The sequence below is a fragment of the Bos grunniens genome, chromosome 4 (assembly GCF_055505025.1).
Source record: "Bos grunniens cultivar Pamir isolate PY7600 chromosome 4, Bosgru_T2T1.0, whole genome shotgun sequence".
NCBI lineage: Eukaryota > Metazoa > Chordata > Mammalia > Artiodactyla > Bovidae > Bos > Bos grunniens.
The window spans coordinates 32200907-32220730 of NC_141168.1; the positions used below are offsets into that span (position 1 = coordinate 32200907).

Consider the following 19824-nt stretch of genomic DNA (forward strand, 5'->3'; position numbering starts at 1 on the left):
TAGTTAAATAATAAAGTCAGAAGCTTCTTAGGACTTTTTCTTGGTATTTAAATTCCTAATTGTTTTTCTTTTTAGAAATAACCACATTTTTATAGCACCATATTAAAAGAGCTGGAATTTATATGAATTTTCCTTGGAAAACAAGTTTTCTCATCTGATTTTTTAAGTTTTCAACTTGATTTTTAACATCTTTGGTTAATAGATACAAAATCTTTTTTTCTGATATTTTCAATGCTAGGGGTTTAGGGTCACAGTGCCTGTGGAGGTGTCATGTTAAAACTGTACACTTACAGCTCACTGGTATGTTCTAAGCAGGCCAAGGGCACACCCACATTCTTCAATCTACTTTTTTAAAACCCAGTGTCCTAGTTTCTGAGCTGTCTTCGTAATTTTTCAACTGGCTCTTGTGGAATTTTTCCTGCTGCTTTGTGTCCTGTTCATGGCTGTCTATGAAATATAAAGATGAGTTTGGTCTGCAAAAGTTAAAAACATCATCAATCACTGTTACCTGGGAAAGTCTTTCTGAAATTTTGATCTCTAGCAGAACACTGATTTCTGAGTTTATTAATTGGTCTTTGAAATTCTCTTATCAAGAGAAGGCATTCCCCAGGCATAGTTATGTAACCCAAAACAGTTTCATCTCTAAATCTTAATGTAGTCTGTCTTTTTTTCACAATGCCCAGTGTTCATTGAACTGATGTACCAAGTCATAATTGTCTCCTATTTGTGGTTGTTTAAATATCTTCTGTTTTTAAAACATAATTTATATTTATATAAATATTTTGTTTTTATTTATATTAAAAATACAATTTTTAGTTTTATTTTATATTATTTCCTTAATTTCTAGTTTAGGAGTAAGATTTCTGGGTCAGAAAAAATTATTGTTTTCAGAGGATTTATAAGTGCTGACCTGTAAATGGGTGTATTACTCTTACAAAAATTGGAATTGAATAATAGTTCCATGTTAGATTGTAGTATTTCAGTTCAGTTCAGTCGCTCAGTCGTGTCCAACTCTTTGCGACCCCATGAATTGTAGTATATAGGAAACTTAATTTAGAATTAAATGAAAGTTTCGATTGTATCATGATATCGTCATGAGGGAGGTAGTAGCTACAAAACCCTAATGCATGTTCTAAGGTATCCATTGTACACAATGAATTAACTCCTTTCCTGTGCATCTAAAAGGGTAATGGAAGAATTGGAACAATAGTCACTCAGATCGTTTCCATATCTTCATTATAGCTTTCAAGCAGTGTGGCCAGGTGCACTTCACTTAAAATCTTTTTTTCCCTCAGTTTTACCATCTTTAAAAAAGGAGATGTTAGAATTCATCTTTCAGTATATGTTCAAAGTTAGCAGCACTGTAATTAATAAGCATAAATCTTGCTTATTACCTATAAATCTTAGTACCTATATTTAAGGGGTTAACTATTTTATAGAAGTCAGACTTTACTAATAGCTATTACTTTGTTGCTCAGATGTTCATTTTATGGGCTTCCCTGGTGGCTTGGCTGGTAAAGATCTGTCTGCAGTTGTGGGAGATCTGGGTTTGATCCCTGGGTTGGGCAGGTCCCCTGAAGAAGGGAAAGATTACCCACTCCAGTATTCTGGCCTGGAGAATTCCATGGATTGTATAGTCCGTGGGGTTGCAAAGAGTTGACCACAACTGAGCAACTTTCACTTCATTTTATTGGGAAATAGTATATAGTACTGGGAGTAAGAATACAGGATCTGAAGTTATAAATTGCCTGGATTCTAATTTCAATTCTGCTACTCAACTGTGTGATATTGGGCAAAGTATCCTCTGTAACCTTGGGTTTCTTAAGCATAAAATGAAGCTTTAATAGTAATAAAAATTGCATTATATTTAAAAGTGCTTATGAGCGCATTCCTTATACATGTTAAACCTCAATGCATATTAACTTTCAATAATTACTTTTAGTATAGTTATTGTATTAGTTATGTATTACTACATAAGAAATTAGTTCAAAACATAGCTTAAAATAATGATAAATGTTTATTACGTTTTTGTTTCTTCGGGTCCAGAATTTAGGAGCAGGTTGGCAGGGGGTTCTGGTTCAGTCTCCTTGCATTCAAGGTGTTAGTAGGGGCTCAGTTATCATAGTGTAATTTTTAATCTAATGGCTATAAATTTGATGTTTTGCAGACCATGTCTTCGGCAGTGGTACAGTTATATGCAGCAGATCGGAACTGTATGTGGTCAAAGAAGTGCAGTGGTGTTGCTTGTCTTGTTAAGGACAATCCACAGAGATCTTATTTTTTAAGAATATTTGATATCAAGGTGAGTTTTGTTTTGCCTTAACTTAAAGTGTAGATGATTAGGTTTTCTACCTCAATTGTAATTTAGTATAGATTTGTTTATCCTTTATGTAATATTTAAATTATACTTAATGTTAGATGAGTAAAGCTTGGTTTGAGATATTGAAGCATGGGCATTGTGATCAAATTGGCAGTAAACCCTAAGCCAAATGTGAATAGTTGCCCATTTTATCTGTCCACATATTAAAGGTTTTGCTGGTTTGTCTGTTTTTATTCTTTTGGATTTGGACTTTGCCCACATTCTCTTATTTTCTAATGATACTCTTTTTATTCCATCCTGTCCATCACAGACTAGCATATATAGTTCTTGCAGGGAACTACAGAAGTGTATCTTAGCTTGGTATGTTCTTATTTACTGCAGCCTGGATTTAAAGTATTATACAATATCTATAGTAATGTATTTGCTGCCTATTTTATGTTGTTTCTCAACATAGGTATATTCAGATTTTCCCAGCTTTGTATCCCTCTGTCTCAAGTGTAAATCCACCTTGTCTTAGATTGGATGCCCTTTGTCAGGAATTCATCTCTGATAGTCACTGTAAAAATCATCTTTTTGCTGAGATGAAGTCTCTGTTTATCTTTTAAAATCTTTTCTGTGGGTAAGCCTCCTTACTTAATATTTATGTGTGGCAATAAGTATAATAGGGTTGTAGTTACAAAAAAAAAAAAAAAACTAACTTTAAACTCCTGGACAGTACTTATGATTAAATAGGGTGTAATCAAACTGCTTTACTTTTCTGGGCTTCGGCTTATTTATTTGTAAAGTGCACTGACCATCTGGGTCTGTTGCAGAGTATTTCCCTGAGAGTAAGTTTAAGTCACTGCCCTTTGTAAATTAGTAATTTGTAACACCCATTTCACATACTTCAAGACAGCTGAGAGATGTGGTGTACTCCTGTTACTAACAGGAGTTTAACCATAGCAGCGAATTCTAGGGGGTAGGGAACACATGCATAGTTTAAAAGACACTCCTAAGTCCTTTGATATATTTCTCATCAGCAAGGAGAAGCACTATTTAGAAAGCAGATATACATAGAACTCCACTGAGAAGAAGGGGATTCCATTATAAAGGTCATAATGTGTGTGGTGGTGGTTTAGTTGCTAAATCATGTCCAACTCTGTGCGACCCCGTGGACTGCAGACCATTAGGCCCCTCTGTCCATGGAATTCTCAGGCAAGAATACTGGAGTGGGTTGCCATTTCTTTCTCCAGGAGATCTTCCCAACCCAAGAATTGAACCCAGGTCTCCAGCATTGAAGGCAGATTCTTTACCAACTGAGCTATGAGGGAGGCCCCATTACATGTGTACAGCATTTTAAAATATTTTTGAATTGGTGGTCTAGGTGGAACCTTGCATTTCAGAATAGGGCTGTGATTATATTTCCTTAACCAGTCATCTCCAATTATAGATAACCATTGCTAAATACTTACAATTAGCCACATGTGGTATTAAGGTTAATTATATTTCTTATACTAAGGCTATCGATATGACAGTCACTCATGGATCCCTTAACCATAGTTTAACCTTGTACACTTCAATCATCATTCTCTTTCTGCTCATGATTGATAGTACTTATACCAATGTTTAATTAGGAGTTCAGTTCAGTTGCTCAGTCATGTGACCCCATGGACTGCAGCAGGCCAGGCTTTCCTATCCATCACCAACTCCCAGAGCTTGCTCAAACTCATGTCCATTAAGTCAGTGTTGCCATCCAACCATCTCATCCTTTGTCGTCCCCTTCTCCTCCTGCCTTCAATCTTTCCCAGCATCGAGGTCTTTTCCAGTGAGTCAGTTCTTCTCATTAGGTGGCCAGAGTATTGGAGCTTCAGCATCAGTCCTTCCAGTGAATATTCAGGACTGATTTCCTTTAGGATGGACTGGTTTGTTCTCCTTGCTGCCCATGGGACTCTCAAGAGTCTTCTCTAACACCACAGTTCAAAAGCATCAATTCTTTTGGAGAATTAATTAATCAGAATTAATTTTGGAGAATTAATGATAATTTATTAATAATAAATCAATTAATTAGGAGACCACTCTGCAAAAGTTAGAAATTCAAAGATTGTTAATGAACAGTACAGAGAAGGCATATTTGACCCTCTCAGTGTCTACAGAATTGAGGAAAAAAGAATGAAATCCAGTAATACTTGATATGTACACTCTAAATACTGCTGATAGAACTATGCTTTGATAATCAGTGCATGTACAAAAGAATCTTACCACTTCTAACATTGATGATCTAGTAATTGTTCTAGATATGTATTTGACCAAGTATATATTTGGAAATGCTTGGCTAACAAGATTATATCTTAGCATACTGAGTTCAACTCACTTGGTATGTAATTTTTATGAAAGAAACAACCAATATTTACTGTTTTGTTGCTACTTATTAAATTGTGTGATATGTTGTTTATGTATTGTACATATATGTGCTCTGTGTGTAAAGGCTATTAATATAAACAGTGCCCTAATATGAGTCATCTCCTTTATTTTTGTTCCTTTTCTTTTTTATTCCTAGAGGTTTTCTTATTGGTGACTCTTATTTCAACTTTTATTTTTTTCTAGGATGGGAAACTATTGTGGGAACAAGAGCTATACAATAACTTTGTATATAATAGTCCTAGAGGATATTTTCATACCTTTGCTGGAGATGTAAGTCATATTTCCTTTATTTCCCTGTTTAGTGTAATTGCGTTTACATTTGTCTGTGGAAAGTATGTGCTTTTTGTGTAAATCCATTGTATAAAATATAAGGAGTTATTTTACTTTTAAAAGCCTAGTCACAGATATTACGGCTTAATAGGAAGCAATGGCTAAGATTTTAAGGGAAAAAAAAGGTTTCCGAGAGGAATGTAAATGTAATTTGGCATGTAGAAGAGGTTTCTTTTTCATCTTCTCTGTCTTATATAGTTTTAACCTGTCTGTGTGATTTTGGACAAATAGTTTAACTCTCTGAATTTTAGTTTTCCTGTCTATAAAAATGAAACCCCTAATCCATGGTAACTTTTAAATATTGAAGATTATATTGCCATACAAATTATTTTGTGAAAGAATAATTCATGGCCTAGAAGAGTACTAAAATGAAGTGTTAGCTGTTCACTTCTTTCCAACTCTTTGCAACCCCATAGACAGTAGCCCACCAGGCTTCTCTTTCCATGGATTCTCCAGGAAAGAATACTGGAGTGGGTAGCCATTTCCTTCTCCAGGGGATCTTCCTGACTCAGGAACTGAATCCAGTTCTCCCGCATTGCAGTCAGATTCTTTATTGTCTGAGTCACCAGGGAAAGTGAGACAGGGGAAACAGAATTTTAAAAATTTATTGCCTGTACCTGGGAACAGGGCTTCTTTGGTGGGTGAGGGGTAAAGAATCCACCTGCACTGCAGGAGATGCGGGTTCGACCCCTGGGTTGGGCAGATCCCCTGGAGAAGGAAATAGCAACCCACTCCAGTATTCTTGTTTGGGAAATTCCATGGACAGAGGAGCCTGGAGGGCTGCAGCCCATGGGGGTCACAAAAGAGATGGACACAACTTAGCAACTAAACAATGACAACAACAGCAACATACTGGGGGACAATGTTAAAATGATTTTTGTACTACATACTCACAGGAGTTGTCTGAGGGAGGACTAGATTGAGTGACTTTAATACTCTTTGTTTGCATATTTGTATTTCCTAGATTTTCTACAATAAAAGGTTGGATTAGATGATATATCTGTCTTTTCAAAATGTATTTTCTTCTTTCTTTGTTATTTTTCACATTTTTCGTCATTGTATGTAAATATATGTACATACATAAAAGTGTGGACTAAATGCCATTATAATGTCAAGTGTGTTCTCACACTTTTAATAATGTACGTGAATACCTGTAATTAAGCTGCAAAATAAAATCATAAAAAAGAAAGAGTTGATCTGCATTTGATCAGTGTTTCTAGTGTTTGCCTTTTCAAATCCAAATGTTTACAGAGCTCTATTGAAGGATCAAATTCTGTTCACTCTTTTTTTTTTTTATTGAAGATGAAGCATCAGTTTAACATTTGAGTGTCTACTGTAACATAATAGTAGTCTTTTACTCTACCTTCTCCATGCTTTTTGCCTTCTTAAATTATTCAAGTGATTAAGTTCTTGTGTGCTAATAAAGTAAGGTTGCTTTCTTCAGAAATGTACTTTTGTTGGTTATTAACTTTTTTGTTAAATAAAGCTTAATTTATAGGTTTTGTTGTTTACCTTTTCTGTTGAAAATATTTCAGACCTGTCAAGTTGCTCTTAATTTTGCCAATGAAGAAGAAGCAAAAAAATTCCGAAAAGCAGTTACAGACTTGTTGGGACGACGACAAAGGAAATCTGGTAAGCATTTTTTAAAAATTTCTTTAAACAGGAGCTGGCTGTGGCTTACGGGACAGATCTGTTCTACCATCTATTTTTGTAAACAAAGTTTTATTAAAAACAACTATACTTGTTGATTTACATATTGTTCTTGACTATATTTTCTCCCACAACACAGTTGGATAGTTGACAAACACTATGAAGCACAAAGCCTAAAGTAATTCCTATCTGGCCCTTTACACAAAACAGGTCACTAATTTTCCCTTTAAAAAACTGACTATTTTTATTGGGTTGATTTTCTTTTTTTTTTAGAGAACTCCAGTAATCTTTTTCGTTGATAATATTTAACATACACTGACTCTTAATGTTTGCATTTTTATTTCATTATTTGTAACTCACATTTTAAAAAGTATTCTATATTTTGTGAACAAAGACTTTAGGCAAGCCTAGAAGCAGATATGCAAAGTTGCAAACAAGATCTGTAAACATTGCTTTTTCTGTTTTGTACCTAATGTTGTATGTTATAAAATCATAAGGAACTTAGTTTAATGCATGAGACTCTAATATATATAAGACATTAGCAAATGATGCAGGATAATATAGAGCTTTAAATTCATTGATGTAGAACTAACTACTCAACAGTAGTCAACTACCAGGCATTCCTGTTGTAAAGTGGGAAAAGGGTGATTGAGAAAGGTAAATCTCTCCAGAATCATCTTCTTAAGCAGATCACTTGTAGGACAAATAGCTTATGGGAGATGCAACCAGCAAATAGATCCCCTTGAAACTAGCTATGCTCATATATTCCTTGAAAAAGTCTTTTTGTACGTCCAAGTATACGTTACCCCAGTTTGAAAATCACTGTATTCAAGGATCTGCTTTACCAGTAAGAGGGAATAAATCATGAAAAAGGACAGGAATATAAAGGCGTGTGTTACATTTTATACATGTTAACTTATTTTAATGGGTTTCCAAGGAGGAGGTAATGTGCAAAATGAAAATAAAATGAACTGAGTTGTTGCCTCACTGTCATCTTATTATATCCTCTTTGTAATGAGTGAATAGAATTATTAGGCACCTATTGTTTTTTACTCCTTTTTGGAGCCAGGGTTGTTTACCGCTTGATTCCATGCTGTGGAAGAATTTAATTCTGTGGAAGAATTTGAGGTTCAGTTCCTATTTCAGTGACATGTTGTGGTGCTAGGCCAGAGGCTCCCTGGAACTCCTTTTAGTCAAACTGTGTGACATTTTCAATATAAAAACAAGTTTAAAACACTTCTTACCATGTGGAATAATTGACTTTGAAATAGATAGGGCACCTAAAGGTGTCTTTCACCTGGTGCAGGAATTCTGTTTATGCAGTTCTTAAGCTTTTAGTCATAGTGTTTCAGAAGCAGAAAGATGGAAACCCACATGGGAGACAGCTGATTTATCACTGGGCATCCTGTCATGCTAAGTCAGCCTTCAGCCTCGCCTCTCTTTAACTTAGATGCATGGGGACCAACTTTTGGAGCAACAAATAATCAGCCAGTTTTAATTTGGAAGCCATCTACCTACCGTGCCCTCCTTAGGCCTTCACTTCTTTAGCTTAACCACTTCCATTTTGTTATTCCTCACATAATATAATTTATAGACTCACTGTCTGTATATTGTGCTCTGAATGCACTATAGATTTTTATATCTTCTTCAAATGATCCACATTTAGAAAATGGTCCTGCTTCAAATATGATGTTCAGGTTTGAATGTAGTACTCCAACCATGGTATGACTAGTACTGTGATACTAAAAACTTCCCCTGATATGATTAAACACTATTCTGCTAATGTTTCTAGTAAACACTTTACACCATTCGCTTTCATTTTTAGTTCAACCAAAGATCTCTTTTTTTCTTAACATGGTACTCAAGCCAGGATAGTGTTATATTCTAAGTAATTGCATTTTAGAACTTATACTCTGAACTTTACATTATCTCAGCATATTTCCATGTTTGTGTCACCACCAGTTTAAGAAGTATTTCCTCTCTGGATGCAGATGTAACATCACCTTAGAAACTAGAGATTTGACATTCATGGACACAGGATGTGCTTATATCAAATGTTTCAGAAAATTACTTCATCAGACCACCGGATGGAGTAATCCATTTGTATTTCCCATTGCCAGGATTTTCAAATTGCCCCTCAATTAAATCCTATTAATTTTAGGATTGTGACTGTTTAGAAACTAAATATTTTATTATATTTTTATTTATGGTATTTGGAAAATTTGGAATATTTTGGAAATACGATTTTGGAAAATTTTGTATTACAAAAGTCTGTGGAAATTGTGTTTGTTGGAAATTCTTCAACCACTTTTGAACTTTCATGAAAGGAAAATTGTGTCAAACCTAGTATGAATGCAAGACTATGAGTATGAATGCAACAGGTTAATAGCAGTTCTCTTGGTATTACTCCTCCTTAGTTGGCTATAGTTTTTCAGTGTTATTTCTGTCTGCCCCCATGCTTAGGCATCTATAGGTGTTTTCATTAGCTTTATGCTTTCATTCAGTCCCATAGCTTTAAATACTATTTGCTGCTGACTCCCAAAATTTTATCTACCCCCTTTGACCTCATTCCTGACCTTCAGACTTGTGTGCTCCAGTTGTCTGTCAGAATAGCCTTCAAACTTATATGTATGAACAGAACACTTAATCCAGGCTCCCCAACCTGATTTAGACCTGCTCCTACTCTCCTGGTCTTCCCTGTCCCAGTAAAAGGCATTGGCTCTACCTTGTCACTCTGGCTCACAGAGGTTCTTCATAAACCCTATCAGTGAGTCCTATTGTCTCTACCTTCAAAAACGTGTCTTGAGTCTGTTTCTCACTTCTGTTGCTACCACCCTAATCCAAGCCACCGTCGTTTGTCATCTGGACTACCTAACGCTCTCACTTGTCCCTCTGCTGTCACTGTATGCCCCTTACTCTCTCTTTTCCACATAATAACCAGGCAGAACTTTTAAAAACAGATTAGATCATGCCATTTGTATTCAAAACCTTGTAAGAGCTTCCTATCATATATGAAATACAGTCTATATTCCTTAACCCATGTCTTGTGGGATCCTACATGCTCCAGTTCCCTGGTTTCCCTTCTGACTTCTCTCCTTCCACTCTTCTTTGGTTCACTGCAGTCCAGTATTATGGTTTTGCCTTTATGCTGTTCTCTCCTGAGGGCCTTTAAATATGTTCCTTCTCTTGCTTTTTTCAAATGGTGCCCAAATGTCAGTTCCTCAGAGAAACTCTTATTAACCACTTATAAGAGTAAGACAGTTTAGATGAGTTAATTTTTTATGTTGGTTTTTGTATTACATATGTCTAATAATATTCTTTCAATTTATTTCCTAACAGAGAAAAGACGAGACCCCCCAAATGGTAAGCTCTTCAATAATTATTGATCAAAAAAATTTTAGGTTGTAATTTAATCCTTGTAGAAACAAGTATCATAGACATTGTGCTCAGTTGCTTCAGTCATGCCCGACTCTGTGCAACCCTATGGACTGTAGGCCGCCAGGCTCCTCTGTCCATGGGATTTTCCAGGCAAGAAAACTGGAGTGGGTTGCCATTTCCTTCTCCAGGGGATCTTCCGACCGAGGGACTGAACCCAAGTCTCTTACATCTCGGGCATTGGCAGCCAGGTTCTTTATCACTAGCGCCACCTGGAAAGCCCCATCATACACATTAATACCTACTATTTAATATGTATGATTAAATACTGTAGTATATTGTGTTCTTATTTTAAAATAAATAATAGGTGGGGACTTAGAAATGTACTATTCTTTGGCTTTTTTCTAGGATGAGGGAAGACAACAAAGGCTGCCGTTCATTATTACATCTTAATTCCTTATGTACAGTTGATTTAAGTTCAAAAATTATACAAACTGGTCTTAATGTTTTCCTTAAAAAAAACAGTAAATGTTATCTATCATATCTCTTCATTTCCTGCTCTCATGTTTCTTTTTTTTCTTATTTCAAAAGATTATTTTGCAATAGGAATATGAAACTAGCCCCTTTCAGAATGAACACTTAACTATTCTGGTATGTTTAAATAAATAGTAGCTGTGCTTACTGTGCTGATGTGTTTAGAACACATAGTAGCTGCACATAATCCTCTTTAATTTGATAATGAAGTAATGTGGATTGAAGTATTAGTAACTGAAATAATACAGATTCATTTATTTAAAATCTATGTATTTATACTAAAGAATAAAAACAGGATACTAAGATATAAAGGACAAGGTCCTAGATCTTTTGTGCAGAGTTTCATCCTGGGTCCCATAAACTCTGGCTGAAGTTTTGTGCTAAATGTTGTATGTATGTTCTTTTCTCTGGGGAGAGGGGATCCATGGCTTTCATCACATTGAAATGGGATCCCTGATCCTATGATAGTAAAGAACTATTGTTCCAGGAGCCTTTGTTATAGTGGGGAATATAGCTGCTGCTTTTTCAAAGGCATCTCAATTATCTCATCAGAATATAGGATGATTATTCAGGGAAACATTTAATATAGTACAGAGTTCTTAATATATGACAACTGTTGGTGGTGGTTGGTTTTTGTTTCTTTTAAACCAACATATTACTTTCTGATTTTGTCCTTAAATTTGTTTTTGTGATATAATAACATGAACCAGACATTGCTGTATTAAATTTTGGATTATTTACCTTATTAGAATTTTTTAAAAAACTTGACTACCTTCAATAGTACTTAATATGTGCCAAGCATTGTATACTTTGACTTTCTCTTTGAATGGAAATTTTTAATACTTAGTCCTGTAACAGGACTGCTTGGGGATAAATAAAGTAATCAAAGTGTTTAGCATGGTGCTTGATACTAGTTACCATGATGAAGACAGTGACAGTGATCATACTCACAGCTACCCTTTAATGGTCATTTGCTACCTGCCAGGCACTGTCCAGAAACCAATTGAAGTAGCTGCTATTATCCCTGATGTAGGTGAGAAGACTGGCACGATAGGTGACTTGCTCAGGGTCACAGAACTAGGAAAGTGGAGCAAGATTCAGTCTCAAGTGTTCCAGCTCCAGAGCCTGGCCCCGTAACCACTTTGCTGTAACCACTGTGCTACATCAGGATAGTTTTGAAGGAAAAACTGAGACCTAGAGAGGGTACGTAACATGCCTTGAGGTGTGCAGCTAGTATGTCACAGAAACAAGGGAAGCAGAGCAGCTGAGCCAGAAATCTTGCATCTGTGAACCTTTAATGTAGCATTAGAAGTTTTTCCACTTGTGTGCTCAATATTTTAATCTCCTCTTTTAATTTATTAAACTATTTGGCCTTCTGTGAGCATATATTAAGTAGCAGTGTGGAAGGCTTCCTAGTGTTAGCATCTTTAGGGAAAGTAATCTGAGATTATAAAGTGTAGATGTTGTACAAATAACATAATTAAAGTTAAGGATGTAAGTACTTTTTGATTTTTGTAATTTAATTAATACATATAAAATATGTTTTTGAAGAGGCACCTAATCCACAATGGTTTGAATTTGGATATTCTTTATGTGACAATGATGTCTTATAACTTTATTATCCCTAGTAAGAAATACTCATAATTAAATTTAGTTTCTTTCTCTGAAATGGTTCTTGTTTTAAAATCTTAAAATATAAAGTTTTAACCTTTTGGCACAGTGGTCCCAAACTTTTTTCATTAAATAAACAGAAAATTTAAAAATGGTATTGTTAAAAAATTATACAGCATGTGTTGCCAATATTTGCATACTTATTTATTTATAAGATACACATACAATTATTAATAGAAATTTTCATATTTTTCCCTGCAGTGCAGTTGCTTGCCTTGTTCTCCCCATGGTGGAGAGAGGACTCAGGAAGGTGGCCTATTGCTTTTCTGCATTTGCTGCGCTGCCACTAGGTGGCGATGGATACTTTTAACTGCCTTGCAGAGTCCATGCAGGGGCTTTGTCCCAATCCTCATTTCGATCAGTCTAGCCGACCTTTTCAAATTGTAACTGTAAAAAAGACACTTTATGTAGAAGTAACATGTATTCCTGCCCTAAAGTACAATTAGGACATGTGTTTTCCTCATTAACTCCTAATCCATACACTTTTTTTTTTCTTTATTGGTCAACCTCACCTTTTAACTTAGACACTTTCCAATGATTTGTTCTCAGCTTTATGACTGCTTGACATCAGAGGTCACTAGGCCACCTGTTTCTCAACTATTTTACCTTGGTGAGAGCTCTCTGCTTTTTATGTAATTAAGCGGAAGAGTTTAGTTTGTTCTTTTAGTTTTAAATTTAACTAGAAATGCTGTTGAGTGAGAATATTAAAAAACCTTTTCTCTGACAGTTGTCGTTCATCAGAAGAAGGTAATTTGTCATAACTGCTTTTTGAAAAAGAAGGGAAACAGCCCCCCTTCATTATGTATTTACGTAATACATGTTCTTAGGATGAATGTAATTTCAGAAATGGAATAAGTAAAGTTTACTAGAAATGATTTATTTCTGTTACCATATCTTTCATAAACTTTATTTTAAAAATGATTCTGTACTATATACAAGTTATTAATTTTTTAGTCTGTCACTTTTAACTATTTAATTAGGCTTTAGAACATTATTTTAAATTTATTTCCTAACATCTTCAAACTGTAAAGTAAATGCTGCCAACAAAAATTGCCAAACACTTAGTCTCTTGAATGTGTAAAAAGCCCTTTTTTCTAAATTTTGAAACTCATAACCATTTCTTGTAACAGTTGGACCACAAACTAAGAGAACTGATAAATTGGTAAAGACATAAAATATACTTACTGTAAAGTTAGTGCTGTTGATCAGTCTTGGCATTTAACTGTTGTGTAAAAGGTACTCTAGTTAATAGAGTAGTGGACTAGACACCAAGACAGCAGAGTTTACCTTTCCCTTTGTCACTGACTGTGTGACTTTAGACAGGTCACCTGCCTCTTCCTGTCCTTAATTGTTGTTTTTTGTTTGTTTTGTTCTTTATTATAGAAAGAACACATCTGAGTATCATTCTGTTGGTGATGACACTGTCCTTAGTTTTTGTCTATAAAATGAAAGATTTTGAAAAACTAGCTAATTTCCCAGCTTATACCAGTTTTTTTAATAGGTCTCTAAAATCTGAATTTTTCTATATAGACTTAATTAAGTAGTGTTTTAACCAATACTGATGAAGTTTCTGTGAAATAAGTAAGTAGCTAATGGCACAGCTTTATGAACTGCTTGGTAGATGCATAACAATATATCCACACCTGATTTTGGAGGAGGGTGAGGAGGGGAAACTTTGGTATTTATTCTGAATATCAATTATATTTCATTCCTGTCCTTTTCATCCTTGACTTTCTTCAGAGATGGCTGAGTCATTTTCTCCAGTGAGTTGTAAATCAGGCTTACAAGAATCTTAACTTTATTATTTCCCAGAAAAGAATTTACTAGCTTGAATAATTTAAACTGTTAACTTTACCAACTTTATACCATTTAGGATATTCTTAGGATAATAGGTTACTTTTATATAAACTAAAGTAACATCAAAATATTTTTATTTTTCCTAAAATTAATTATAATTGTTAAATTTTTGTTTTGTTTTTCCGGCTGCACCACACAACTTGTGGGATCTTAGTTCCCCAACCAGGATTGAACCCAGTGCTCATGCAGTGAAGTGCAGAGTCCTTACCACTGAAACACCAGGGAATTCCCAAATTTCTGTTGTTTTATAATGGAGAATCTGGTTATTCCTTTATTATTGCTTTTTAGACACACCTATTTCAGGAAGGATGACAGCATAAAGAGAGTATCTAACTCTGATATACCTCAAACTGACTTCAGTTCAGTTCAGTCACTCAGTCGTGTCCGACTCTTTGCGACCCCATGGACCACAGCAAGCCAGGCCTCCCTGTCCAAAACCAACTCCTGGAGTTTACCCAAACTCATGTCCCTTGAGTCAGTGATGCCATGCAACCATCTCATCCTCTGTCGTCCCCTTCTTCTCCTGCCCTCTATCTTTCCTAGCATCACGGTGTTTACAAATGAGTCAGCTCTTCGCATCACGTGGCCAAAGTACTGGAGTTTCAGCTTCAACATCAGTCCTTCCAATGAACACCCAGGACTGATCTCCTTTAGGATGGACTGCTTGGATCTCCTTGCAGTCCAAGGGACTCTCAAGAGTCTTCTCCAACATCACAGATCTAAAGCATCAATTCTTCGGCACTCAGCTTTCTTTATAGTCCAACTCTCACATCCATACATGACCACTGGAAAAACCATAGCCTTGACTAGACGGACCTTTGTTGGCAAAGTAATGTCTCTGCTTTTTAATATGCTGTCTGGGTAGGTCATAACTTTCTTTCCAAGGAGTAAGCGTCTTTTAATTTCATGGCTGCAATCACTATCTGCAGTGATTTTGGAGCCCAAAAAATAAAGTCAGCCACTGTGTCCACTGTTTCCCCGTCTATTTGCCATGAAGTGATGGGACTGGATGCCATGATCTTAGTTTTCTGAATGTTGAGCTTTAAGCCAACTTTTTCACTCTCCTCTTTCGCTTTCATCAAGAGACTCTTTAGTTCTTCTTCCCTTTCTGCTATAGGGTGGTGTCATCTGCATATCTGAGGTTATTGATATTTCTCCCAGCAATCATGATTCCAACTTGCGCTTCTTCCAGCCCAGCATTTCTCATGATGTACTCTGCATATGAGTTAAATAAGCAGGGTGACAATATACAGCCTTGACATACTCCTTTTCCTACTTGAAACCAGTCTGTTGTTCCATGTCCAGTTCTAACTGTTGCTTCCTGACCTGCATATAGATTTCTCAGGAGGCAGGTCAGGTGGTCTGGTATTCCCATCTCTTTCAGAATTTTCCACAGTTTATTGTGATTCACATAGTCAAAGGCTTTGGCATAGTCAATAAAACAGAAATCGCTGTTTTTCTGGAACTCTCTTGCTTTTTTGATGATCCAGCGGATGTTAGCAATTTGGTCTCTGGTTCCTCTGCCTTTTCTAAAACCAGCTTGAACGTCTGGAAGTGCATGGTTCATGTATTGCTGAAGCCTGGCTTGCAGAATTTTGAGCATTTCTTTACTAGCATATGAGATAAGTGCAATTGTGCAGTAGTTTGAGCATTCTTTGGCATTGCCATTCTTTGGGATTGGAATGAAAACTGACCTTTTCCAGTGCTGTGGCCACTGCTGAGTTTTTCAAATTTGCTAACATATTGAGTGCAGCACTTTCACAGCGTCATGATTTAGAATTTGAAATAGCTCAACTGGAATTCCATCACCTCCACTAGCTTTGTTCATAGTGATACTTCCTAAGGCCCACTTGACTTCACCTTCCAGGATGTCTGGCTCTAGGTGAGTGATGACACTGTGATTATCTGGGTTATGAAGACCTTTTTTGTATACTTCTTCTGTGTATTCTTGCCACCTCTTCTTAATATCTTCTGTTAGGTCCCTACCATTTCTGTCCTTTATTGAGCCTATCTTTGCATGAAATGTTCCCCTGGTATCTCTAATTTTCTTGAAGAGATCTCTAGTCTTTCCCATTCTATTTTCCCTCTGTTTCTTTCCACTGATCATTGAGGAAGGCTTTCTTATCTCTCCTTGCTATTCTCTGGAACTCCACATTCAAATGGGTATATCTTATCTTTTCTCTTTTGCTTTTAGTGTCTCTTCTATTCACAGCTCTTTTAAGGCCTCCTCAAACAGCCATTTTGCTTTTTTGCATTTCTTTTTCTTGAAGATGGTCTTGATCCCTGTCTCCTATAATGTCATGAACCTCCGTGCATAGTTCATCAGGCACTCTATCTATCAGATCTAGTTCCTTAAATCTATTTCTGACTTCCACTGTGTAATTATAAGGGATTTGATTTAGGTCATACCTGAATGGTCTAGTTGTTTTCCCCACTTTTCTTCAATTTGTCTGAATTTGGCAATAAGGAGTTCATGATCTGAGCCACAGTCAGCTCCCGGTCTTGTTTTTGCTGACTGTATAGAGCTTCTCCATCTTTGACTGCAAAGAATATACTCAGTCTGATTTTGGTGTTGGCCATTGGTGATGTCTGCGTGTAGAGTCTTCTCTTGTGTTGTTGGAAGAGGGTGTTTGCCATGACCAGTGCGTTCTCTTGGCAAAACTCTATGAGCCTTTGCCCTGCTTCATTCTGTACTCCAAGGCAAAATTTGCCTGTTACTCCAGGTGTTTCTTGACTTCCTACTTTTGCATTCCAGTCCCTTGTAATGAAATGATTGCTGCTGCTGCTAAGTCACTTCAGTCGTGTCCGACTGACTCTGTGCGACCCCATAGACGGCAGCCCACCAGGCTCCTCCATCCCTGAGATTTCTAGGCAAGAACACTGGAGTGGGTTGCCATTTCCTTATCCAATGCATGAAAGTGAAAAGTGAAAGTAAAGTCGTTCAGTCGTGTCCAACTCTTAGCAACCCCATGGACTGCAGCCCACCAGCCTCCTCCGTCCATGAGATTTTCCAGGCAAGAGTACTGGAGTGGGGTGCCATTGCCTTCTCCATGAAATGATTAAGGGGGTTCTTAAATGTTATTAAGTATAAAGATAGGAGAGTAATAATTTGCAGCAGCATCTTTGAATGGTGTTGCTAATAATGATGAGTAATGATAAATTGTAAGAGGAGAGAAAACAGAAAGAGAAGAATGAGAAGTAAAAAGTGAGCACTAGATAAGTCTATGAAGATACTAGTATGACTCCAGTTCAACCCTTTAACATTTGAATTCTCATTATTTTTAATAAGTCCCTTTTTTGGAAACTACAGTGAACTCAAATCTTGAATCTGAACAAATTTGAAAATCTAGTTCTTTATCTCCTATTTAATAAACTTCCTATATTGCTTAACTAACCTTTAATTTTTGGTCCAATTATTGTCAGATTATTCCTTGATGCTAAATCAGCTTTTAATGGTTTTATCCATATTTTTCACTAGCTTCCATTTTTTTCCAAGAAGAATTTTTACTTCTTGCCAATATGAGCAATTTCCTACAGAATTTTGTATGAAACTATAAATAGAACTTTTAGACATTTACATACTGTACTTAATGACTTTGAATATTAAGGGAAAATAGCTGAATTGTGTATATCTTTTAGTTGTGCACAAATTATTTGTCTGATAAATTGGCAGATGGCGTTTATAATTTTATTTTTACTGTATTTCATCTTCAATAGTAGAGTTGAGGGAGAAAAAATTAGTTATATATAGTTTCCCATGGAGATAAGTGTTTTTTTTCAGACAATGTTTATGAATAGGTTGCCTTTGAGGTTTTCAGGATAATTGAAGAACTATTGTCAAGTTGGCATTTAGTGATCACTCAGGATACATTAGCCTATAATTTCTTAGAGTTTCTGTCTGCCATTCTATGGTTGTGTTGGAGATTCCATACACCACCCCTCCAGTTGGTGATTCACTAGAAGGACTCACAAGACTGAGCATATAGTAAAGATCTCTTACAGTGAAAAAATACAAAGCAAAAACAAACAAAAAAAAAGGGAAAACACGTGGGATTAAGTCTGAGGGGAACCACACACAATCTTCCAAGAGTATTCTGTCATTGGTCACAGGGAATGTGCTTAATTTCTCTAGCAATGAGTTGTTGCAACACACATGAGATGTGTTAAGGAGAAACTCAGTGCCTGGGGTTTACTGGGGGCTAGTCATGTGGGCATCTTCTGTCTAGTACATACCAAGATTCTAGACTCACAGAAGGAAAGCAGGTATCAGCATAAAACATACTGATAGTACTAATAGTTGAGACACAATGAGCCCATCTTATCAGGGAATAAGAACCCTCTTAAAATCCTAGATCCTTAGATGCCAGCTAAGGGCCAGCCTTGCAAGCAGGCCTTTCTAAAGATAGCAGTCTTAGGCCTACTCTGTTAACTCTTTCTCTGCATAATAGTGATTATATTTTATACAACGTTTTTAAAATTGTCATTACTATTATCATCTCAGAGGAGTTTGGTCTAATAGGAAGTTTTGTCATACATTAAGAGAATCATACATTTAAATGGAATCTCTGAGGAACATGTGTTGCCCTTCAGTTTAATTTTTAAAGGAATTTTTAAGATGAATTTGTTTCATTCAGACTTTCATACCTTTAAGAGCAAGAGTACTTTTATGAATTATAAAACAAAATTTTTTGTGCTACATTTAGTGTCACTTCTGGAGATGCTGTTAATAATACCTGAAAATGCCTAAGGTCTTTTTGCTGTTGATCCTTGTGGAAGATGGAATGTTTTAAGAATTTTTGTGTCTTAAATTTTTGAGCTATATACTTCTGATAGCCAAAGTATATGTATAGTAATGAGAAAGATGCTACTAGACTTAAATATTACTGTTTTGGAAAAAATGATAATAATAATTATATAAGCATTTTTTTCCTCATAGACTAATAAAGTTGAAATAAAGAAGTAAAACTAGATTTCTTTACTAGATTTAAAACAAAGATGCTTCTTTTCTTTTATTCTTCTTATGTAATGTATGCCACTTTATTAATGAATAATGTGTTGGATGTGAAGCTTGTAATAGTCAAAATTTAATGGGTCAGATAAATTTAAATTCTTGTTGAAAATTCATTGTACTTTATGAGATTTAGTATTATAAAAATAGTTTTCTTTGAAATAATGTATCTATGCTAATTTAAGAATTTGTTACAGACTTCTGCAGTTTAAGAATTTTTGAAATTTATTATTTATAAAAATTAACATGTGATTTTAAAACAAATAATTTATAGTATTGAAGTGGTCCTGCTTCAGAAAAAGGTATTTAAATTATAAATTATGATTGTGATAATTCTTAAATCTCTTTCATATTATTTTGACTTTATTTGCAGGTCCTAATCTACCCATGGCAACAGTTGACATAAAAAATCCAGAAATTACAACAAATAGATTTTATGGTCCACAAATCAACAACATCTCCCATACCAAAGAAAAGAAAAAAGGAAAAGCTAAAAAGAAGAGGTTAACTAAGGCAGATATTGGAACACCAAGCAATTTCCAGTAAGGCAGTTCTTTTATTATTCTTATCTTTACTTTTGATTTATTCATTTCTGCTCTTTTTTTAAATTGTTAGAAAGTTCTATTTTCTTTTTGGGAGACCCCTTACCTTTATCGCTTGCATACCTTCTGCTATAATT

At 35.5% G+C, this 19824-nt stretch overlaps 1 protein-coding gene across 4 annotated transcripts in view; it reads left to right on the top strand.

The window, feature by feature from the left end:
- Positions 1-19824, top strand: part of LOC147373895 (actin nucleation-promoting factor WASL) — an 81915-nt gene that overhangs the window by 40163 nt on the left and 21928 nt on the right. For all 4 annotated transcript variants that reach the window (XM_086395815.1, XM_086395817.1, XM_086395813.1 and 1 more), the window contains exons 2-6: positions 2168-2302; positions 4904-4990; positions 6586-6682; positions 10040-10063; positions 19519-19687. In XM_086395815.1, coding sequence (XP_086251941.1) covers positions 2171-2302; positions 4904-4990; positions 6586-6682; positions 10040-10063; positions 19519-19687 — 509 coding nt within the window. In that variant the 5' untranslated portion in view covers positions 2168-2170. The remainder of the gene's footprint in view (positions 1-2167; positions 2303-4903; positions 4991-6585; positions 6683-10039; positions 10064-19518; positions 19688-19824) is intronic.